This window comes from Aptenodytes patagonicus, chromosome 16 (genome assembly GCF_965638725.1).
Source record: "Aptenodytes patagonicus chromosome 16, bAptPat1.pri.cur, whole genome shotgun sequence".
NCBI lineage: Eukaryota > Metazoa > Chordata > Aves > Sphenisciformes > Spheniscidae > Aptenodytes > Aptenodytes patagonicus.
This window is the reverse complement of record NC_134964.1, coordinates 790,428-808,775: the sequence shown is the minus strand read 5'-3', so window position 1 is coordinate 808,775 and position 18,348 is coordinate 790,428. Positions and strand designations below refer to the sequence as shown.

The window sequence follows — 18,348 nt, the reverse complement described above, 5'->3', positions numbered from 1 at the left end:
GAGCCGGGCACGCAGCCGGGCACCACTGCTCGGCGTTTCATATCCACCACCCATGCCCCACCGCTTCCCCGCAGGCTCTGCTGCTGGCCCATCCCTTGCTGGAAGGCAACAGCCACTGCTCCACAGTGCCACGTGCTGAGAAAAAACACCCTCGCACAGGTCTCCTGGCCATGACCACGGATGTGTCACACTCAACTGCTCATAGGAAAAGACGCAGCAGAAGTTAAGGCCGTCTTTGCTCTCCCTTTCTTGGCCAACTCCTAGGTGCAGTCTAGATCTAGAAATCTTCAATGAAAATTTTGCATTGCAAGAGCAACTACAGCGCTGTTGGCCTTTGGCATGACCCCACATCGCTCCCATCTTCTCCCATCCCTGCTCAGGCAAACTCCTTTGAAATCAGCAAGACAAGACTCCTCAAAAGCCTTCCTCTGTTGATAACAGGACAAGGTGCCTCTCCCCAAACCAGCCGAGGCTAAATACAGCCCGGGAGCCTGCTGAAAGCTTCGGCACGAAGTGGCTGCAGAGCACAGCAGTGCTCCCTGCTATGCCGTTCAACCAAGACAGGTTGTTTTTCTCCCCACTGATGAATCTGGGGCCCGCTTGGCTCAGCAGGGTCCAGAGAGATTCCCCACAGAGCAGGTCAGCATTTGTTCTTCCTGACCATTTGCCTCCCTGTTGCACAGAGGAAAACTACCTCTGCACAGTCGCTTCGGCAGCGGGGCCGGGCAGGACCACAGACACTCCTCTGCCTGGTGCCAAGGGGTTAAGCTCACAGCAAGTTCCCAAAGCCAGTTGCTTCCAACTGGCTGCTGCCTGCGGTTTGTGGGAAGGGATTTTGCTTTTTAATAACATTATAAATAGGGCTGTGTTCAGCATGCTACAATCCCAGTTACTCTCTCTCTCCCACCCATCTCCCTCCTCCTCCTGCTGCTTCTCTTCCCACCACGCTAATTCCAGATCTGACCATGAATCGGTCAGGCTTCTTCTTCAGTGTCCTCAGCCTACTGGCATGTCTTGCCTCCATCGTGCAGGCATGTCCCCCGAGCTGCCACTGCCACGGTGGAGACCTGCAGCACGTAATCTGCGACAACGCGGGGTTGAAGAAGATCCCCAAGGTGCCTGAGCAAACGCGGCTTCTCAACCTGCAGAAGAACAACTTCCCCGTCCTGCCGACCAATGGCTTCCGTGACATGAAAAAGCTGGTGTCCCTGCACCTCCAGAGCTCACGGATCAAGGAGATCTCGACCGGAGCCTTCCGGGGGCTCAAAAGCCTGGTCTACCTCTATCTCACTGATAACCAGATCAGTGTCATAAAGCCAGGAGCCTTCGATGACCTGTCTGAGCTCACCTACCTGTACCTGGACCAGAACAAGATCCCAGACCTACCCAAAGGGCTCCTCTCCCCTCTTGTCAACCTCTTCATCCTGCACTTAGGCAGCAATAAAATCCGGGAGCTGAAGCCAGGGGTCTTCAATGGGGCTAAAGACCTGCGCTGGCTCTTTCTCTCTGACAACTCCCTCACCAACCTCCTGCCTGGGGCTCTGGAGGACGTAGAAAATCTCGCTGTCCTCCACCTGGACAAGAACCAGCTGAGCAGCTATCCTGTGAACGCAATGAGTAAGCTGAGAGTGCTGGAGGAACTGAAGCTTTCTCATAACCCAATTGAGGTCATCCCTGACAATGCCTTCCAGTCCTTCGGGCGTTACCTGCAGACACTCAGCCTGGACAACATGAAACTGAAGAAGGTGAGTCTCTTTCCATTCATTCCAGATAGGAAACACGGGGCTTCTCCTTTACAAAGCCCTGGGTTTGCTGTCCCTCCCTTGCAGAGGAGGGGAGAAATGCAGGTCTGCAGGCTCTGCAGACAGCGAGGCACTGGCCAGCTGATAACACCCCTGACACGGCCCAAACAAGGGATGAGAGAGAGTACTCCACCCATCTGTTGAGTTATTTTATGCAAAACCGAATTATCTGGAGCTGATCAAACTCCTTGGAAAGGCAGCACATTCCCTCCCAAGCTGGAGGTGACACCAGTCATTGAGAAAGGTATTTGGGGTGCTCCAGGACAATTAGCGACCTTCCACCATCCCAGACACAAGGCGTGGGATGAGAGGCGAGCGTCTGCCTCGTACTTGAGGGACTGAAGGGCACTGCCACCTTGCAGAGCTGAACTGCTCTGCCTCCTTCGTTCAGCCTGGGTACCTGTTGTAGGTTGGGAGGGGGAGGCTCCTCGGGAGGGCTGTGCATAGCAGCGGTTTCCTACCCACGCCTTGCAGACAGGTAGGCATACGGACCTTCACCTTCACCTCCCCCCATACCTCCCAACCTTACACATTATAAAAAAAGGTTTGTTTATTGATGCTCTCTCAGAAGGAACCCTCGCAGCATCATACAAAGGGGCCCTGTTCCCACTGGAGAGGAGGAGGGACATTCAGGTATCCCAAATGGCAAAACCACCCCCTTCTGTGAGAAAGCATGATCCATAGGCAGGAGCATCACACTCAGGGAATCACTTGCATTGGGACCGCCGCAATGTCAGGCGGTCACACAATGTCTTGTGTTTTCTTGCACAGTGCAAGAAAAGCAGCACCCCGTTGCAGCCTGATGTCCTAGGTGCACCCCACATGGCTGGGAAGGGAGGGTGCTGCAGCAGGCGGAGCAGAACAGTCCCCCCTGGGATGATGCTTTGCCAGGAAGCCCAGAGACACAGGGCATCCAGGTAAGGCAGGCTCGGACTTCATGGCAAAGCAACGCCCGCCACATGCGGGAAGATGTGATGAAAAAGAGAATTTCTTAGCAACAAAGAGCAACTCAGAGGGCCTCACAGGGATGAGCAGATCACCTGAAAGCTACCAGGAATAGAGAACACCAGAGTTTTCAAGGGGATATAGCATCCCAAAATGCTCAAAAACTGGAATTACAGCTTGCCCAGGTGGAGAACAACACTACCTAAAACAGCTCGGTAGCACTCAGTCAGTATTTAAGCCCTCGTCCACTCTCAGCACTAACCTCTCCAGGATGGGAGTAAGCAAACTCAACACTTGAAAACAATCTACTGACCTCTCTAGGTAGGACCTCAGACATGCTGCCTCAGCACTTTTGTAGACTCAGTTTTAAGGCACTTTCATCATGCACAAGTCAAAAATTAAAGCTTAAATTTGTACCAGCTGTAGAGACATCAGAGTCCCAAGTTATACATCGAAGAAATTAGACTAACCCATGATGCTGGGGTGCTCCAGGGAAGTAAGTGTCCTTGGACTGGCCAAAAAGCAAGGGTTAACAATTCTAGCCAGCATTCTTCTTTTCAGTGACCACCTGTGGACTGAACCTTTAAAGGCTCTTCTGCAGCCAGATGCCTCCTTTCCTCCCCAACAGCCCAGTAAGACACCAGTTTACGGGATTAGCACCAACAGGGGTGGCTTCTGCAGCTTTAGGGTTTGCCTTCTTTTTCAGGAAAACAAAGCTCCCATCCCAGCTCAGAGTTTTCTCTTCAAATTCTCAAAGGGCTCGTATCCAAATGGCCCACGCATGAACTTTGCACTGCTAGGAAACATCTAAACACAGAGGCCTCATGACATAGGAAATCAGTACCAAATACTTTAAATGCTGCTGGCATCTCGACTGCAGCTCTTTGTGCTTCACAAAAATATTGTCCTTAGCTGTTCCCTGCAGGGCTGCAAGATTTGAGCTGATCAAGTGCAAAACCCTTCCACACAAAGCTATCCCAGCCTATATTGCACTTGAGCAGGACGAGGAGAGCCCTCAGGCTGCTCTGCAGCTCCAGCACACAGCTCCCCTTCACCACCAGCATCACGGACCCGCACCAGCCACTTGCAGGGCTGCGTCACACAGGCCAGGATCCACTGCATACATCAACAAGAAACCAGGCAATGCAGATCCTGGAAGCTTTACGTACGCCCCCCTCTATGTATTTATTGCGAAATAAATTACAGCGGCAATCCTCCATCTAAATAAGGGGAAAATCACCAGTTTCTTTAAAAATGCATGCTCTGGCAGGCAGCACAGCAGCTGTTACCAGCAGATGTGAACTCTTCTTATGGGGCTGGGAGAGGAATGAGCAGCTGAGACAGTACACCACTGTCCAAACCAGAACGCGGCCAGGCTACCGCCCCGCTGCACAGCGTGCCAGCATCTCTCTGAGCAGCTCCACTATCAGCACAGTAAAACCTATCAAGGTCAGCTCGGTTTTGGGCCACAGAGGCCAGCACTGCTGACTGTCCGACAGCTACAGTGCTCTGGAATTCTATTAGCTAAGCTCTAATCCTATCCAACGTTGCTTAATTTGGAAGATGACAAAAGTTCACAGCTTAAAATAGTGCATTTTCTCTCTCAAGCTCTCTAAGCTGAAAAGCTTGAACACACCCTGATGGTCCTGTCTAAATGCAAGTTTCTGGCCAGAAATGGGAGCACAGGTCCGTGACTGGGGGGGCACGTCTGGTAGACCTAGACCTAGACCTACTCTCCACCCTTTTGAGAAAGCTTTCCCCTTCTTTGAGAAGGGGGAGAAACGGTTTGTCATAGCCAAGAGGAGCTTTGTGCTTTGTCAATGACCCCCTCTCCAATTCATCACTGCCAAGGAAGTTTGTGTTGAGGGGTTTGCTTTCAAGACGAAACTTTCCAACCTGAGTAGCCATGGGCTGAGAAAAGCCAGGGATGAGGCCTCAGGGAAGAGAGGAGAGGGCTGCACAGCTGGGTTTACAGCCTCCCTCCTCTCTTTGGCAGCTTTTTTAAGGGAGGCTCTCCCTTAAAGCCTGCCTGTTAATTGAGAAAAGACAAATCTTGCAGCATCCCTTGCAAACAACCCGCTGGAAATGAGAAAAAAAAAGAACGGAGGAGGTTGAGGTGCTGGAAACCTGCCTCTATTTCTACACTGCTCAGATGCCAAGTGTAACTTTCCACTCGGAGCCCCCGGGCACTGCCAAAGTCTACAGCCCCTTCAGACGCCACAAACACTCCCTCCTTCAGCCATTCCAGGACAGGCAAGGCAACAGGCGCTGGGAGGATTTCCAGCCTTGGAAAGGAATACACCCAGAAAATATCTTCATTTAGAACAGAGAAGTATGGCTCAAAAATAAAGAGGGGCTGCCAGACTTCACTTTATTTAAGGATGTGGCTGCAAAGACAATCCCGCATGGATTTGGGACGTAGCTCTCTTCAGGCAGGAGACTCCATCACCCGTGAGCCCACCAGCCTGATGCCTCTCTTAGGTGTCCAGAGCTTCCAGTGAGCCAGGACCCCCTTCCACCACTCCTTCTCTTGCTCTTTCCATACTTAATACCACTAAAAGTCTTGAACAGAGGCACTCAGGTTTGAAGTCCCCTTGCCTAACTCAGTGTTCCTCACCAGAAATCTTTGTGCTTTAGTTTGCAGACAACGCGTTTGCCGGTGTGACCGTGCTGAAGACCGCTCACCTGGAGAACAACCGTCTCACCCAGCTGCCCCGCAACTTCCCCTTCGACAAAATGGAGACGCTGACACTCTCCCGAAATGCCTGGCACTGCAACTGCCAGCTAGCACATCTGCGCAAGTACAGCACCATGCGCCCCTTCCCTCCCCGCGTTCTCTGGGGTCTCCTTGGGGGTCCCCCCCGAGCCATGCCAGGCAAGAGGAGGCTGCTGAAGGCTGCACACGTGCTCAGCAGCTCTCTCTCCAGCATGCCCTCTCCGTTCATGGTATAAGTGTTGTCCACGATGGTTTGTACCTCTTGTAAACTCCTGGTCTTCTTTCTCCCCGTGTCCCAGGTGGCTGAAGGGCAATCGCACCCGCACCGAGGACACCTGCTCTACACCCGCACAGTACCGGGGGCAGTCCATCAGAGACACCCCGGCCCTCCGCACCTGCAAGCTCCCCACCAAGAGGTCCAAGAAGGGAAGCCGCCATTAAACACGTAAGATAGTTCATAGAGCCACTTCCTACCGGTAGCTTTTAGTCTGACCTACAGCAAACCCTGATGCCACCAAAGGTACAGGGACTTTTGTCTCCGACTTCAGTGACGCTAGGGTTTGGCTGAAAACAGTTCATCCATTCACCCACCGATGCCTTCGCTCAGAGCTGCTCCATCTCCTGGCAATACTGGGCTCCCAGAGCAGAGAATCTGCCTGGAGCACTGGGGATGGAGTCAACCCTGTAAAACAAACACGGGGCTAAAGACAGGCCTGGGGCAGCAAGTAAGGGTGAAACGTGTAATTAAGCGTCAAAACAAGGGTGGATTTAGCCCACTCTTACCCTGAGCTGGGATCACACACGCTTTACTTTTCCAACCGATTGGAGATGCTCAGCCTTTTGCCCTAGTAAAGATCCTCCGAGTCTGATTTGAAATCCAGGGCAGGGCATTGCTGGGAAATCTGGCCCCAGGCTACCCAGCCCCTGTGAAAATAGACGTCTTCCATAAGGAGTAGTTCTCAGTCCAGCACCTGCCTTTCAGCAACTACAGTTCCCATCCTAGACACTCAGGTATTTAAAAACAAGGGCTAATGCCTTCAAATGAGTGTCCCAGAAGAGGAAGGTTCGAGACAGCAAATATTCTTTGAATAAAGTGTTCTGGGCCAGAAGGTGATTCAGAGACAGGGCTGACTTTCCCTTGAGCAACGAGCTTGCTGACTTCTACCAAGCCAAACAGCAATTGTGAAAACCTATCACACAAACACCTTCCACAACTGGAAACTACCAAGAGTATTAAATTCAGCGCACAGAGTAGCAAAAAAGCCACAACTGTCATCACTCCATCCCAAGGATTTTACTTTTCCCATCCCAGCAATAGGTCTGGAGTTTGTACGGATTCCAAAGGACTTTGGACGAGCCTGCAAGTTTGTAAGCTCTTGGGAAAGGGACCTTTGCTCATTTGTTAAGTAAAGTGCAGTGACCCTGCGCTGCACTCTATGAACAAGGGTTGTCACTGTGCCCTTTCGTAACAGAAAGGACGAGGCAGAAGCCCGAAGCCCAGCTACGGCCATTTGGTCCCCAGTTCACTAAGGATATGCACAACAGGATGGAGAAAGTAAATTTATGACCAAAGTGTCAGGGATGATGCCAGCTGCTCCACGCCTTCCTAAAGTGGTTATTTCTCTTGCAGTGCCAGAGGTTTTATGGATTAGAGATGGAAATACCAGTCGTTCCATATAGGGCGGGTAAAGTTCCACTCTAAGGACGGAAAAACTTCAGTTTTCGAAACCACAATACTTAAATGTATTTTATTTACAGGTCTGGCCCTTCTTAACCTTCTTCTCTCCCTGCCTGAACTCAATTCCAGTTCACTCCTCCACAATGAGAGTAAGAAAGCCGTGACAATAATATGTTTTTTCTATAGCACCTTCCACCCAACTCTCTCAAACAAGTTTACGAGTGTTAATGAAATAGAAAACTATTTACTCCAGTCTTGCAGAAGACAAAGCTCGGTACCTTCAGATGTGAGTGCCAAAATGCAGGCACACAAACCCACTCCAGTGTGGTGACACAATTTTAAGGTATATGAAGTACCTCTGACTTCACCGTGCACCTCTTGAGAGCCAGGCAGCTCTCTCAGATGTCAGCTATGGGGGTCTGTATTTCAGGGATGACCAGTGACTTGGGTCACTGACCACATTTCAGATGAAAAGCTGCTTGGCAGTTTCTAAAAATCTACCTGCCCTGGATTTCCATAACTGGGGCACCAAAATAATTCACTGCTCTTGAAAATTTCGCTCTTGGGTTTTTTCCTCTATGAAGGAAGTGCTCACTGACCATCAACACTTTGGGTAAGATACTCAAGAGTCACATAGAGAGTTGGCAGAAGAGGTCAGAGACAGGACTAACCCATCCCCTCTACTGTGGGAACTCGCAATGGCTCCTTGACTCCTAACTCTTCACTTTCAAGTATGGGCTTCATTCACTCACTGTAAAAATAAACAGACAAATGCTAGAAGTTTACTGATCCGCTTGAAAAATCCCCTTAAACTTGTGGCCTTCTCTCACTTTTTCCCCTAGCAGGCCCCGGTATGGCCTGTCCTGGTGACCGGTCACTTCAACCATCAGAAAACTACTGACTTCTGAGTCCTTCCTTAAGCTTCTCCTACCTGTCGGGAAACATTTCTGATATATCCGAACACCTCCAGCCTCCTCCGAATCCCCGCTTCTCTGCTGATCGCAGGATGGAATCCACCTTTTCAATCTTTTCCGACATCTATATATTTTAAAAGAGGCATTTTTAAAAACTAAACTATGCATGACCATACTAAGACAAGCTAACCTAGATCCTGCCGGTAAAACACAGTCATCTTTCCCAGAGGCAACATAACCCACATCCCCGATCAACCAGTTGGTCGCTGTCTCTCCCCTTCCAGTGGAGTGGAAGCAAGTGGGAAGGTAGGAGCATCCCTCCCCCCAGCTGCTTGATCAGGAAAATTGGTCTCAACCCATGCAAAGAGATTCCTCTGCCTTCCCACGGAGGGGATCCCTGCAGGCCAGGGCTGAGGGGGATAGGTGAAGCAGTGCCCAAGAACCGGTGGCCCCGAGACCGAGCTGCCCTTTCACGCCAAAAGGCAGCAATCTCTCTAGGGTCGGCCAGAGATCGTTTAAGTGAAGCAGTACTGGGAAACCCCGAAACTGAAGCCATCTGAAGACTGGATTCCCTCCCACTCTGTGGGGTCTACCAAGATGCATGTACATCCGAGAGGAGGTGTGCACCGTGCAGCCTGGCGTGGGCACCCCTCCTCTTCTCTCTGCCCATAGTCCAGAGGATCTAGCAGGACACCAGGATGACTGTGGTTTATTGTCACGGCTATTACAATACCACAGTTGCAACTTAACTGTGTTTTTTAATCCTAAAGAGTTATATAAATATATGTATATTTATTCCTCTGTAACTGAGTGTAAATGACCTTTAAGAGGGTGAAAACTCCTCTGTCTCCTATATAGAAATCAAATTGTATATTTTCTTATGTACATCTTCTGTATAAAGCTCTTGCTGCAAAGATGAATTCAACAAGTCTCCCTGTGTCTGTCTGAAGGCTGGGGGATCAGAAGTAACACGAGACCGGTGGTACAAATATAGACTTAATCCTCTTTATCCTACGGGCAGAGCAACTGTTTGGGAGGATTTTATTATTTCTCTTTCTACAAAGCAGGAAGATGTGACACCTAATGAGTCCTGGGCACTTGCAGCAATGTCTGAAAATATTTTGTGAGGCCAAACTCAAGCCTGCTATAAAAATAGGTAGCTGTCACCTGACAGAGTCTGGGCAACGGCACTAGGGCTGTCCCTGGTGTTTTCAGCTCGGCATTAAGAGCATCACATCCAGGAAAAACCCCTGGCTGCCTCCGAGACGGCTCCAGGACAGACGCCCTGGACTCCCCTGGTCCGCAGCAGAGCACACAGTCGTCCCTGTAAAACCCTGGTGCTGGTGTGGTCCGGGTCTGCCAAGAATAACACGCCTAATCTGACTCCCAGCCCCGCGTGTTAAGCCATCACAACAGTCTGCTTCCTCAGCATTTGCGAGCAGCGTGGCACTGAAGTTATTTCCTTTAAAGTAAAACAAAAAAGTCCTTTTTTGGCTCAGGCATTCACTTGCAGGCACACACGTGCAGATGGCAGGACCTGCCTACGAAACGTGTCACCTGGAGTGCCATCGACCCCCTTGCTGGTGGCCTGTCCCCCTCCACATGCAGGACATGCCGATGCTCTTGCACAGGCCAAGGGTGCAGGGACATGCGATGGAGCAGCAGCATGCGTGGTCCGACACGCGCTGCCCTTCTGGCAACGCAATGCCTGATGCTGCACGTGTGGATGGTGCCATTCCCACGTTCAGACTCAAACACGTAGCACGCAACAAGGTTTTGTATCTGCATGCAGTCCAAGATGGTGAAAGAAACCCGACAGCTCCGCAGCAAGATGAACACATGCACCCACCCACACCGATACAAACCAGCAACGCCTCTTCCATAATCATTCATCCTTGCAGCATGTACAACAGGAGGGTTCATAAGAGCTTTGAAAAGCACCACCAGAAGCTCAGTTTACAACACCGAATGCAATGTCTTCTCTTCTTACAAAGCCTCCTCCACAGACACCCCACCAGCAACCAGGCAGATTCCCCCTTCTTCATCCCAGCCCCTCTATACCTTCACTCCTCTGCCTGGCCTTGCACCCACGGTCCCATCATGCCTGATCCCAGCAGCTCTGGCACTGCCAGGTACTGCTGCGGTCCAGAGATGCCCAAACTCAGGGTCTCACCACGACAAACACCACTTGTAGCTCTAGTCACAGCAACCATGACTCACCACGATCTCTGGCATGTGCATCTTGGTGATAATCATCTTCATGATCTCAGGGGGAACAGGAGACCCTGCAATGATTCCTGGAAGAAAGAGGAAAAGATTACCATCTTGGAAACCATCTCTTTACTCCCAGGAGCGGTCCCTCAGAAGGTTCTGCACTCCCAGATTTAAATGCTGGCAAGACCTTTGGGATACACCGGTTCCTGTCAAAATACTTTCTATTTTTATGGATACAGACCCTAGTTATTCTAGAAGCAAAGACTGCAGCAAGGCCAGTTTACCTGAATGAATTAAGGGTTGGCAGTTCGCTCGTTAGGAAAATAAACTCTATAGCACAAACCTAGTCCAAGCTGCAGTTCCCAAAAAGGAAAGATTCAGAGCAGAAAGAGGCACAGATTTTTAGCAGGACAAATCTTCCCATCGATCATCACCACCGTAAAACCAAAAGCCTTTCCTCCTGCCTTGCACAGAGCAGCCCTTTTGGGAGAGGGCAGATCACATTTTCACCTGTTCCATCCTAGGATGACAGAGCAAAAGAGCAGGGTAATATATAGGCTTTGCTGGGGAACAAGATGAGACAGGATCATTTTTCACATAGCAGAGATGACTAGGTAATCTGCTTAAATGTTTCTTTATGCTCCAGCACCATCTTCTCTCCGTGCTGTTATTGCCCGTTTCAGCTCAGCTATTTCCGAGGCTGTCTGGGACAAGAGAGAAAGCTCCAGCACACGTGATCACACCCTCTCCAGTATTTAGATGAATGACTGCAAAAAACAGGCAGGAAACTTTAGGTCGGAGAAATCACAGCGCAGCTCTGCTTTAGGGACCAGCCTAAAGCACACAAAGCATCTGCTGCCACACGGTGGTGGCTGGTGAGACGAGAGTCAAGCAACACCAGGCTTCCCAGCTCCCCGATCTGGCAGATAAAACAGAAAGGTCCTTCCCCAATCTGCTTTAAGATGAAAGAAATCTTAAAAATGCATAATTCTTGAAGGAAAACCCAAGGAAAGGAAACGTAGCATCAAATTAACAGTGAAACACAAGGCTTGTGCAACTAAACTCTTCCCTCCAGAAGAGCGATTTGCTCGCAAAGCTTAATACAGCCTCCCAGCAGGGAAGCAGTAATATCCAGTTTCTCGGGATTTTTTCATTTGAGCTGTCAGACTTACCTCCCCGGAGAGTTGACAGGTCGTAGGAGTCAAAGTCCGGCTGGGAAAGCATGTCTATAAACATAGTTGGTGTGCCATGTAGAAAGGAGCATCTTCAGGAAGGGGAGAGAAAAGGCAAAGCTGCAGAGCTGGACCCAGGGGCAGCCGCAGCTCAGCACCGCACCCCACCCCGTCCCATCGCGCACGGGGCCGCGGAGCAGCAGGCACAGCAGATGCGCTCTTCATCCGTGCACATATACATACATATGTATAAAAATATATATAAATATATATAAGCGTGTATTATGCAGACACAGCGATAGCTCTTGTTTTACAAGCTACACATGAAGAACAAGCTGGAAATGCAACTATCGCAGCAGCAGAGCTGGACTTGGAGAAGGAGGGCAGGTGGTTAGGTGTAAAGACACACCAGCCACAGCAAACCAAGACAACGCTACGCTTTCCAGCCAAAGCTCTACAGTGACCTGAAGGATCCCTTATTTTTGGGAAAAAGAGAAGTGTGACAAACTCCCAAGCGCAGCTGAAAAGGCAGGATTTAGGCTCCTGAAGTGCCTGCGCAAGTATGTGCACCAGCAAACCTGCCTCTCCCATGGTGGGAAGGAAGAGCGTGAGCAAAGGCCCAGCAGGTGAGACAAGGGAAGAAAGCACCGCCACCAGGCAATGAAATCCTCTGTAGCAAGACACAAACAAACTCTCACTTCTCTTGAGACACTGCCTCCAGAGCAGCCTTCCCCTCAAAACTCGGCGATGAGAAGATGCAGCAGGACCCGTGCAGAGCCATCACCATGCAGCCTCCTACAGATGCCAGGCAATGATAGAGGGGTGCAGGGAGGCCAACGCGATAGTCCTGGGATCAAGCCAAAGACAACAGTGAGGAGAGATCTTCCAGTCCATGACTAGCCCATCTCGGTGCTAAAGAGCAGAGATCTGAACAGAGAAGTTGTCCCCGATTCACTGAAAACTTGCTGGAAATCTGACATTCACCTGCGTTCCCGTTAGGTGGAAACACGACGCTGGTGCTTCCTGCCTCTAATAAAAAAAATCAGTTTGGGAAGTTTTTAATGTCAAAATTTCATTCCGTAATTTTGCAATGTCTTTTCTTTGCTGGACTTTTTGGTCTGGTATTGCTTACACATTATTTTATGATATGCCAGAAGAGAAGAGCGGTAGTGCTATAACAGGCATGAAATATGCAGGACTTGGCAGATGCTATTAATTTTATTTTGTTTTTAAAAACACCAAAGGCTCTGAAGACTGATTGAAACAACCATCTTTTTTCTGGATCAAAGGTGCTGTGTTAGAAATAACTACTTTAGAACTTCAAAAGAAAATATTTGCCTTTAACAATTTTTAAAATAAACTACAAACAGAAAGGTCATATCCTGATAAGAGTTAGGAGACTGTATACATGACATGAAATGAAGTCATGTAAAACAAATTAAAACCTCATTCAACAGAATTCAAAGCTAACATCCAGAGTCTCGTAATTATTTGAAATGAGTATTCACCAAAATGAAAAGCAATTAATTTCACAATTTTTCCCCCCACAAAAAGGTATTTTTTTTCCCCCAAAAAAAACTTCACATGAAACTAAAATGAAACATCAATGAAACTCCACTGAAATGAAAAATGTTATGCGTGAGTATCCCTCAACGTCATTTGCAGCAGAACATCCTGCCCTCCTGCTGAGCAAGCACCAACGCTCTCCACACACATGGTCCCTCTGTGGCAGTGGAGACCATCCCAAACTGTGTTCCCACCAAGACCCACCTGCTCTGTGATCCCCAGCCTCAGACCGATCAGATTGGCATTATTCACAATGTTCCTGTGAGAGAGGGTGGCTCCTTTGGGGCTTCCCGTTGTCCCCTGAAAGACACAGGGCATTATGCAATGATGCCACATTTTCTGAGGATGAGCTACGTGTGCTTTCTGGGGCAATTTCCCAGGCAGATTCTGGGGTGATCTTGCACTTCATTCTCCATTCAGACCTGGGAGACTTTATTTTCTTCTTTAACAGCATCTTAATCCCAAACTAAACAAAAAAAAATGGTCCAACTTCCGTTGGACAGAATTCACATGACACCCTCTCATCTCCATCAGCCCTTGAGAAAGGGCTGAGCAGCAAGAATGGAAGAAGCAAGGGGAAATGCTAGAACATTTCCTCCATCCTACAGCAGAAGATGGAACCAGGGCTTGGTCTCAGAGGGCAGAAGGCAAAGGAAATGGGATGCTCATCATCGCACACATCTTCCCCTGCGCCCCCAGCAAGGAACCCAACCATGAGTCACGGAGCAGGCAGAAGCACCTACTGAAGTGAACTGGATGTTGATGGGCTCATCGCAGGAGAGGGTCCGCTGCACGGCTCTTAACTGCTTCATATGGCTGCTGTCCCCAGCCTGCATCACTTCATCCATGTGGAAGGTGCCAGGCAGCTTGGAGTCCACTGTGATGACAACGGATAAGTTCGGTAGCCTGGTAGAAAGAAAAATACCATCAGCAATAACGGAGTAAGGAGAAAACTGCCTGGACAGGCGCACACTGGTCAGGGCAAACCTCTAGGACAGCCTAACCCATTCCCTTCGGATGAGACCCTGTGCAGGTCCTTCTTCTGCTAGAGCCTGCGTTGTGCAGCTGAGAAGACACAAGGCAGGACACAGCTGTGAGGTCAGTGCAAAGACACCAGATGCTCCTAACTCACCTTTTGCTCTTTATTCCCCCTGGACTGGATTTTTCTAGCTCAGGACATGACTGCTTTAGAATATCATAGTATTTCTGTCTTTTAAATTGAGTGGGAAACACCAGTGCCTTACAGCCAACCTGTGAAGGGAGACAGAAACTCATGAGAAGTCACGTCGGGCTGATGTTCAGGACATGATAAAGAGCAGTCACCACTGACACAGGAACGTGCGCAGCCCTGTGACCCCACACAGCAAGTGTTAGCCATTAACACCGCACCGGGATTTTCTCCATGGCTTGTTTCTGTAAGCACATGAGCTCTCTCCAGATTAAACCTGGAGGTTTTTAACACCTTCCTAGTAAGAGCCATGGTGTGCAGCCATTTAAAAATTCACTGAAGAGCATGACATAGGTCTTTGCACAGGGAGGGTACAGCAGCCACGCTCCCAGGGCTGGGGACATGCCTCCAAGCAGGTAGATTCACCGAGGGCAAGTGCAAACTGAGCCCTTACAGCTGTGCACTCATAAAACCCTGCAAGCGCAGGGCAGGGTGCTGTTACTGCACCCCAAGCCCTGATCCACGCGTGCAGCCGGTGCTTTGCTCCTCCCCGGCATTCGGTTCAGGACGGGCTGGTTGCTTTTCGCTGGGCAAGAGAGCAGAGCTGCAGCCTGAGGTTCCCTCTTCTCCCAGGATCAACGCCCCTCATTGCGAGCACAAGGCAAACAACTGATTTTTTCAGATTAGGAGTCCCAAGGCTAACAAAAAGTCCAGTTCCAAAATATGAAGGAAAAAAAAAAATCAATTGAGCGTATCTGAAATGAGGATGTTTGAGGAACTTTGGAAAAACAAGGAAGCCTAAAGACTGCCTCTCAGGTCAAGCCAAGGTTTTGTTGTGGGTTTTGGTGGTTTTTTTTTTTTTTTTTTTAAGGTGTTCTGTTTCCTAAGATTTTTCCACCTCTTTTTAAAGAGTTAGCTATTTTGAAAATTAAAACATTTTCCATTCAACCTTTACGTAATCCTGAAAACAAAGCACTTAAATTACTCCAAGAATTTCTTTTTCAGCAGAGGAGATTTGCTGAATTTGACCCAGATTTGCAAACTACTTTCATCTTCCAAAAACCGCATTCTTGTCAAATAAACTATTTACATAAATTATTTAAATGCATTCTTGTCAAGTAAGCTATTTACATAAGTGATTTACTCATCTGTTTTCATTATTTTCCCAAGGTCCATGAAATAAGGAGACCGAGGCTATGCCAATAAACTATTTGTAAGTACCCTCTGGGGTTTGTCAGAAGGGAAGACAAACACTTGCTCTATTTTCTGGAACAGTCTGCCCAGAACCCAGGGGACAGAGTCTGTTCTGGGATGTTTTGCGCCTTTGTAACTTTTTACTATTAGTTCCTCCAAACCAGTATTCTGGTTGAACTAGCTTTGCGAAACAGACGCTACGGGAGGAGAGGAGCTTGCAGAGCAGATGCTGTACGAGATAAGGGTCTCTAGTTGGGCATCTCCCACTTGGTCTCAACCTGAATGGCAGCAGACCCTTCTTCAAAGGACCTCTCATATAAGCGCTGACATCAGTTTGCTCTTACAAAGCCCTGGAAATACAGCAGGAATGAGAGGAATGGTTATTCAGCATGTATTTCTGTATATACCAAAGGGAGGGAACCTGATGGAGCAAGGAAGGGACTGCACAGGCTGACAGGATCCAACAGACAAAGCCCTAACGTCTTCAGGGGGTTTGCTGTGCAAATAAACAAATAATTAGGGGGGTGAGGGACACCAGAGATCCCAGTGCCAAAGGTACACGGGAAAGCTACGAAGACTAGAAAACCTGGGAGGGTGAGACAGGAGTAATCCCCAATGGAGCTGAAGCACGTTTCTGCTCTTACCCCATCCACACTCCAGATTTACACTGGAGGAGAAAAATCAGAGCAGAATCTGACACACAGAGATGGAAAGGAAAACAAAAGCCAGGTCCCACTGGGAAAAAAAGGGAAGTACTGCCGTTTACATTTCCACCCGGCGAGAGAAGCAGGAGGACATCCACACTGGAAGAGATGTGCTTCACCGCAGCACTGTGTTCAATCCTCACGCATGAAAACAGGAGTGACACCAGCGAGACTACCGTAAGAGGTTTAAACGAAGGATGAAACGGGAACTCAGACTGCAGCCCAGCAACCGAATTACAGAGTTACTGATGCAAGAGAAAAGTCTCTGTTGCTAGAAATTATCCACTTCTTTCAAGGTAAAGCCAGAACTTGGATGGTGCTGGGAAGACCCAGACGTAGTTCCAGCTCTTCTAATACCAGCCTTTGATTTAAAGCTGAACAAACCACAGACAACCAGATTAGCTTCTTAATCCCAGGATTAATTTCTAGTCATCAAATGTTTAGTAGCTTGGATTCCTCATTGCTGGAGCTAATTAGCCAGAACAGTTTGAACCGATTGGTGCTCCGCACGTTGCAAACCCAAACCCAGGCAGGTATACAAGGGTAGCTGAGGCAGCCACAATCAGACAGCAGAAAGATGTCAAGCAGTGGCAATACCTAGGACTTAAACCAGGTTAAACTCAAAGACAGCAAGGCCTAGGACACATCTGGGAAGGAGAAAACAAGCTACCAAGTAGGCTGGTCCTTTCTGAGCCTTCCTCCTTTCAAGGTTAAAATCCCAGATGGTGATATTTGCCCTGAGCAGTAGGCAGGCAGGATGGCACTGAGTCAGGCAGGACGGCCGTGTGGTGCTCTCCCTCCTGGGCAGGCTGGACCATGAGCGCGGGAAAGTTAGAACTGATTTAAGACAGATATTGCCTCTAGAGATTGCAGCCATGCTCTGCTACCACATAGTCTCTGCTGTCCTTGCTGCCAGCTTCTTGGGTGGAACAGTCCCTGGGTCAGATACTCCATCTTGCCTTGTTTTCCTCAGTCCCTCGTAAACGACTACTGGCAGGTATGGCTATTATTGGTGTAATACTGGCAGTACGTGGTTGTTAGCAGAGAGAGAGGGATGAGAAGGATGCAGAAGCCTCCATCAAATGGACAGGGTGGCAGCCAAAGGGAACAGCAACAAGTGTGACCACTTCACTGCAGCTTCATCCCCTTGGTCACTGCATGGTGGTGTTCCCTCTACACGGCCACCACCAGCCCTGCTCTCCAGCCAGCTCTCCCCGATATGCCCAAGTGCTTAACCAGAAGCTCATCTGTACTGTCCCCCCACTATCCCCTTTAACAGACGGCTGCTTGTATGCGTTCTCATAACGAATCAATTAGCATTACCAGCAAGTGCCATACAAACCTTCCTGATGACAAACTCCAGCTCAAGGGCCTGGTAGGCTGGATTCACAGATACCTTAAGAGGGAGAAACAAGAAGGTTGATCAGAGTTACCCTTGCCTTGAAAACCCTCTCGCCAACACATATTCCAACAGAAAAGTTCTCCCAGGGACAAGCCACGCTCAAAGCCTCTCCTCCTCTCCAACACGCAGAACTAATAGCTCCCCACTGCAGGGATTTCACATTCACCAGAAAAGTTAGCTGAATCCTGTGTTTGCACGAAAGAAAACAATCAGAAAAGAGATTTATGTGAAGTCAGATAGTCACAACAGAGTTTCAGGAACTGAAACCAGACCTCCTGCCTCCCAGGCAGACATTCAATCCACTGAAGACTCAAAATTCAAGAGCACGTCAGGTTTCTTAACAGACAACCATGAAAACACCAGCTTTCTCCTGCCCAACTCTCCACAGAAGCAGTATTGGCCACTGGAGTTGAGTTCACATCAGATTCATACTGAGCCATGCTCATCCACCCTGTTACTGTGTCTTAGCAGACACCGGGATGAACCACGATGAAGAAAACGGACCAGAAGGCGCAGTGCAGTCCTTACTACGGTGCACCGCCTAAATAAGACGCATTTTCGTGAATGTGCCAGGTCATTCTCTCAGATGAAAATTGGCTTTGGGAGATTTGCAACTTGGACTACATCTTTAAGTGAGCATTTGCACCATGAAGCAACACGGGTCCTATTTAGGAGGGATCTAAATAACCGGCAACTTTAGGACAGCAGCATGTTACATAAAAACGGTCCTACAGGCAAAAGCACGTCTCCATCTATCATCGGCTGCTGCAAGCTAGTTCGCAGCAGTCCATTTCTTGCTGCTCCTTCCCCTGCAGTCTGCTTTCCTACATAGTGGAGGACAAAGACGCAGAGGGTTGCACAGACCTTGTTTAA

The 18,348-nt window shown here is 49.1% G+C and overlaps 2 protein-coding genes across 4 annotated transcripts in view; one reads left to right on the top strand and one right to left on the bottom strand.

Annotated features, from left to right (window-relative positions):
- Positions 1 to 18,348, bottom strand: part of ACSF2 (acyl-CoA synthetase family member 2) — a 36,743-nt gene that overhangs the window by 11,768 nt on the left and 6,627 nt on the right. For both annotated transcript variants that reach the window (XM_076354038.1, XM_076354039.1), the window contains exons 4-10: positions 17,416 to 17,469; positions 14,140 to 14,258; positions 13,751 to 13,913; positions 13,212 to 13,307; positions 12,140 to 12,288; positions 11,442 to 11,533; positions 10,276 to 10,352 (exon numbers count right to left, since the gene is read on the bottom strand). In XM_076354038.1, the coding sequence (XP_076210153.1) occupies positions 10,276 to 10,352; positions 11,442 to 11,533; positions 12,140 to 12,288; positions 13,212 to 13,307; positions 13,751 to 13,913; positions 14,140 to 14,258; positions 17,416 to 17,469 (750 nt within the window). The remainder of the gene's footprint in view (positions 1 to 10,275; positions 10,353 to 11,441; positions 11,534 to 12,139; positions 12,289 to 13,211; positions 13,308 to 13,750; positions 13,914 to 14,139; positions 14,259 to 17,415; positions 17,470 to 18,348) is intronic.
- CHAD (chondroadherin) lies at positions 909 to 9,082 on the top strand. Of its 2 annotated transcripts, none has more exons than XM_076354042.1 (4): positions 909 to 1,745; positions 5,385 to 5,548; positions 5,763 to 5,908; positions 7,987 to 9,082. In XM_076354042.1, exons 1-3 carry the CDS (start codon positions 966 to 968, stop codon positions 5,902 to 5,904), a joined length of 1,086 nt encoding a protein of 361 aa, XP_076210157.1. In that variant the 5' UTR covers positions 909 to 965; the 3' UTR covers positions 5,905 to 5,908; positions 7,987 to 9,082. The 2 variants fall into 2 exon arrangements, with proteins under 2 accessions (XP_076210157.1, XP_076210156.1); XM_076354041.1 differs by having other exon boundaries at positions 7,984 to 9,082.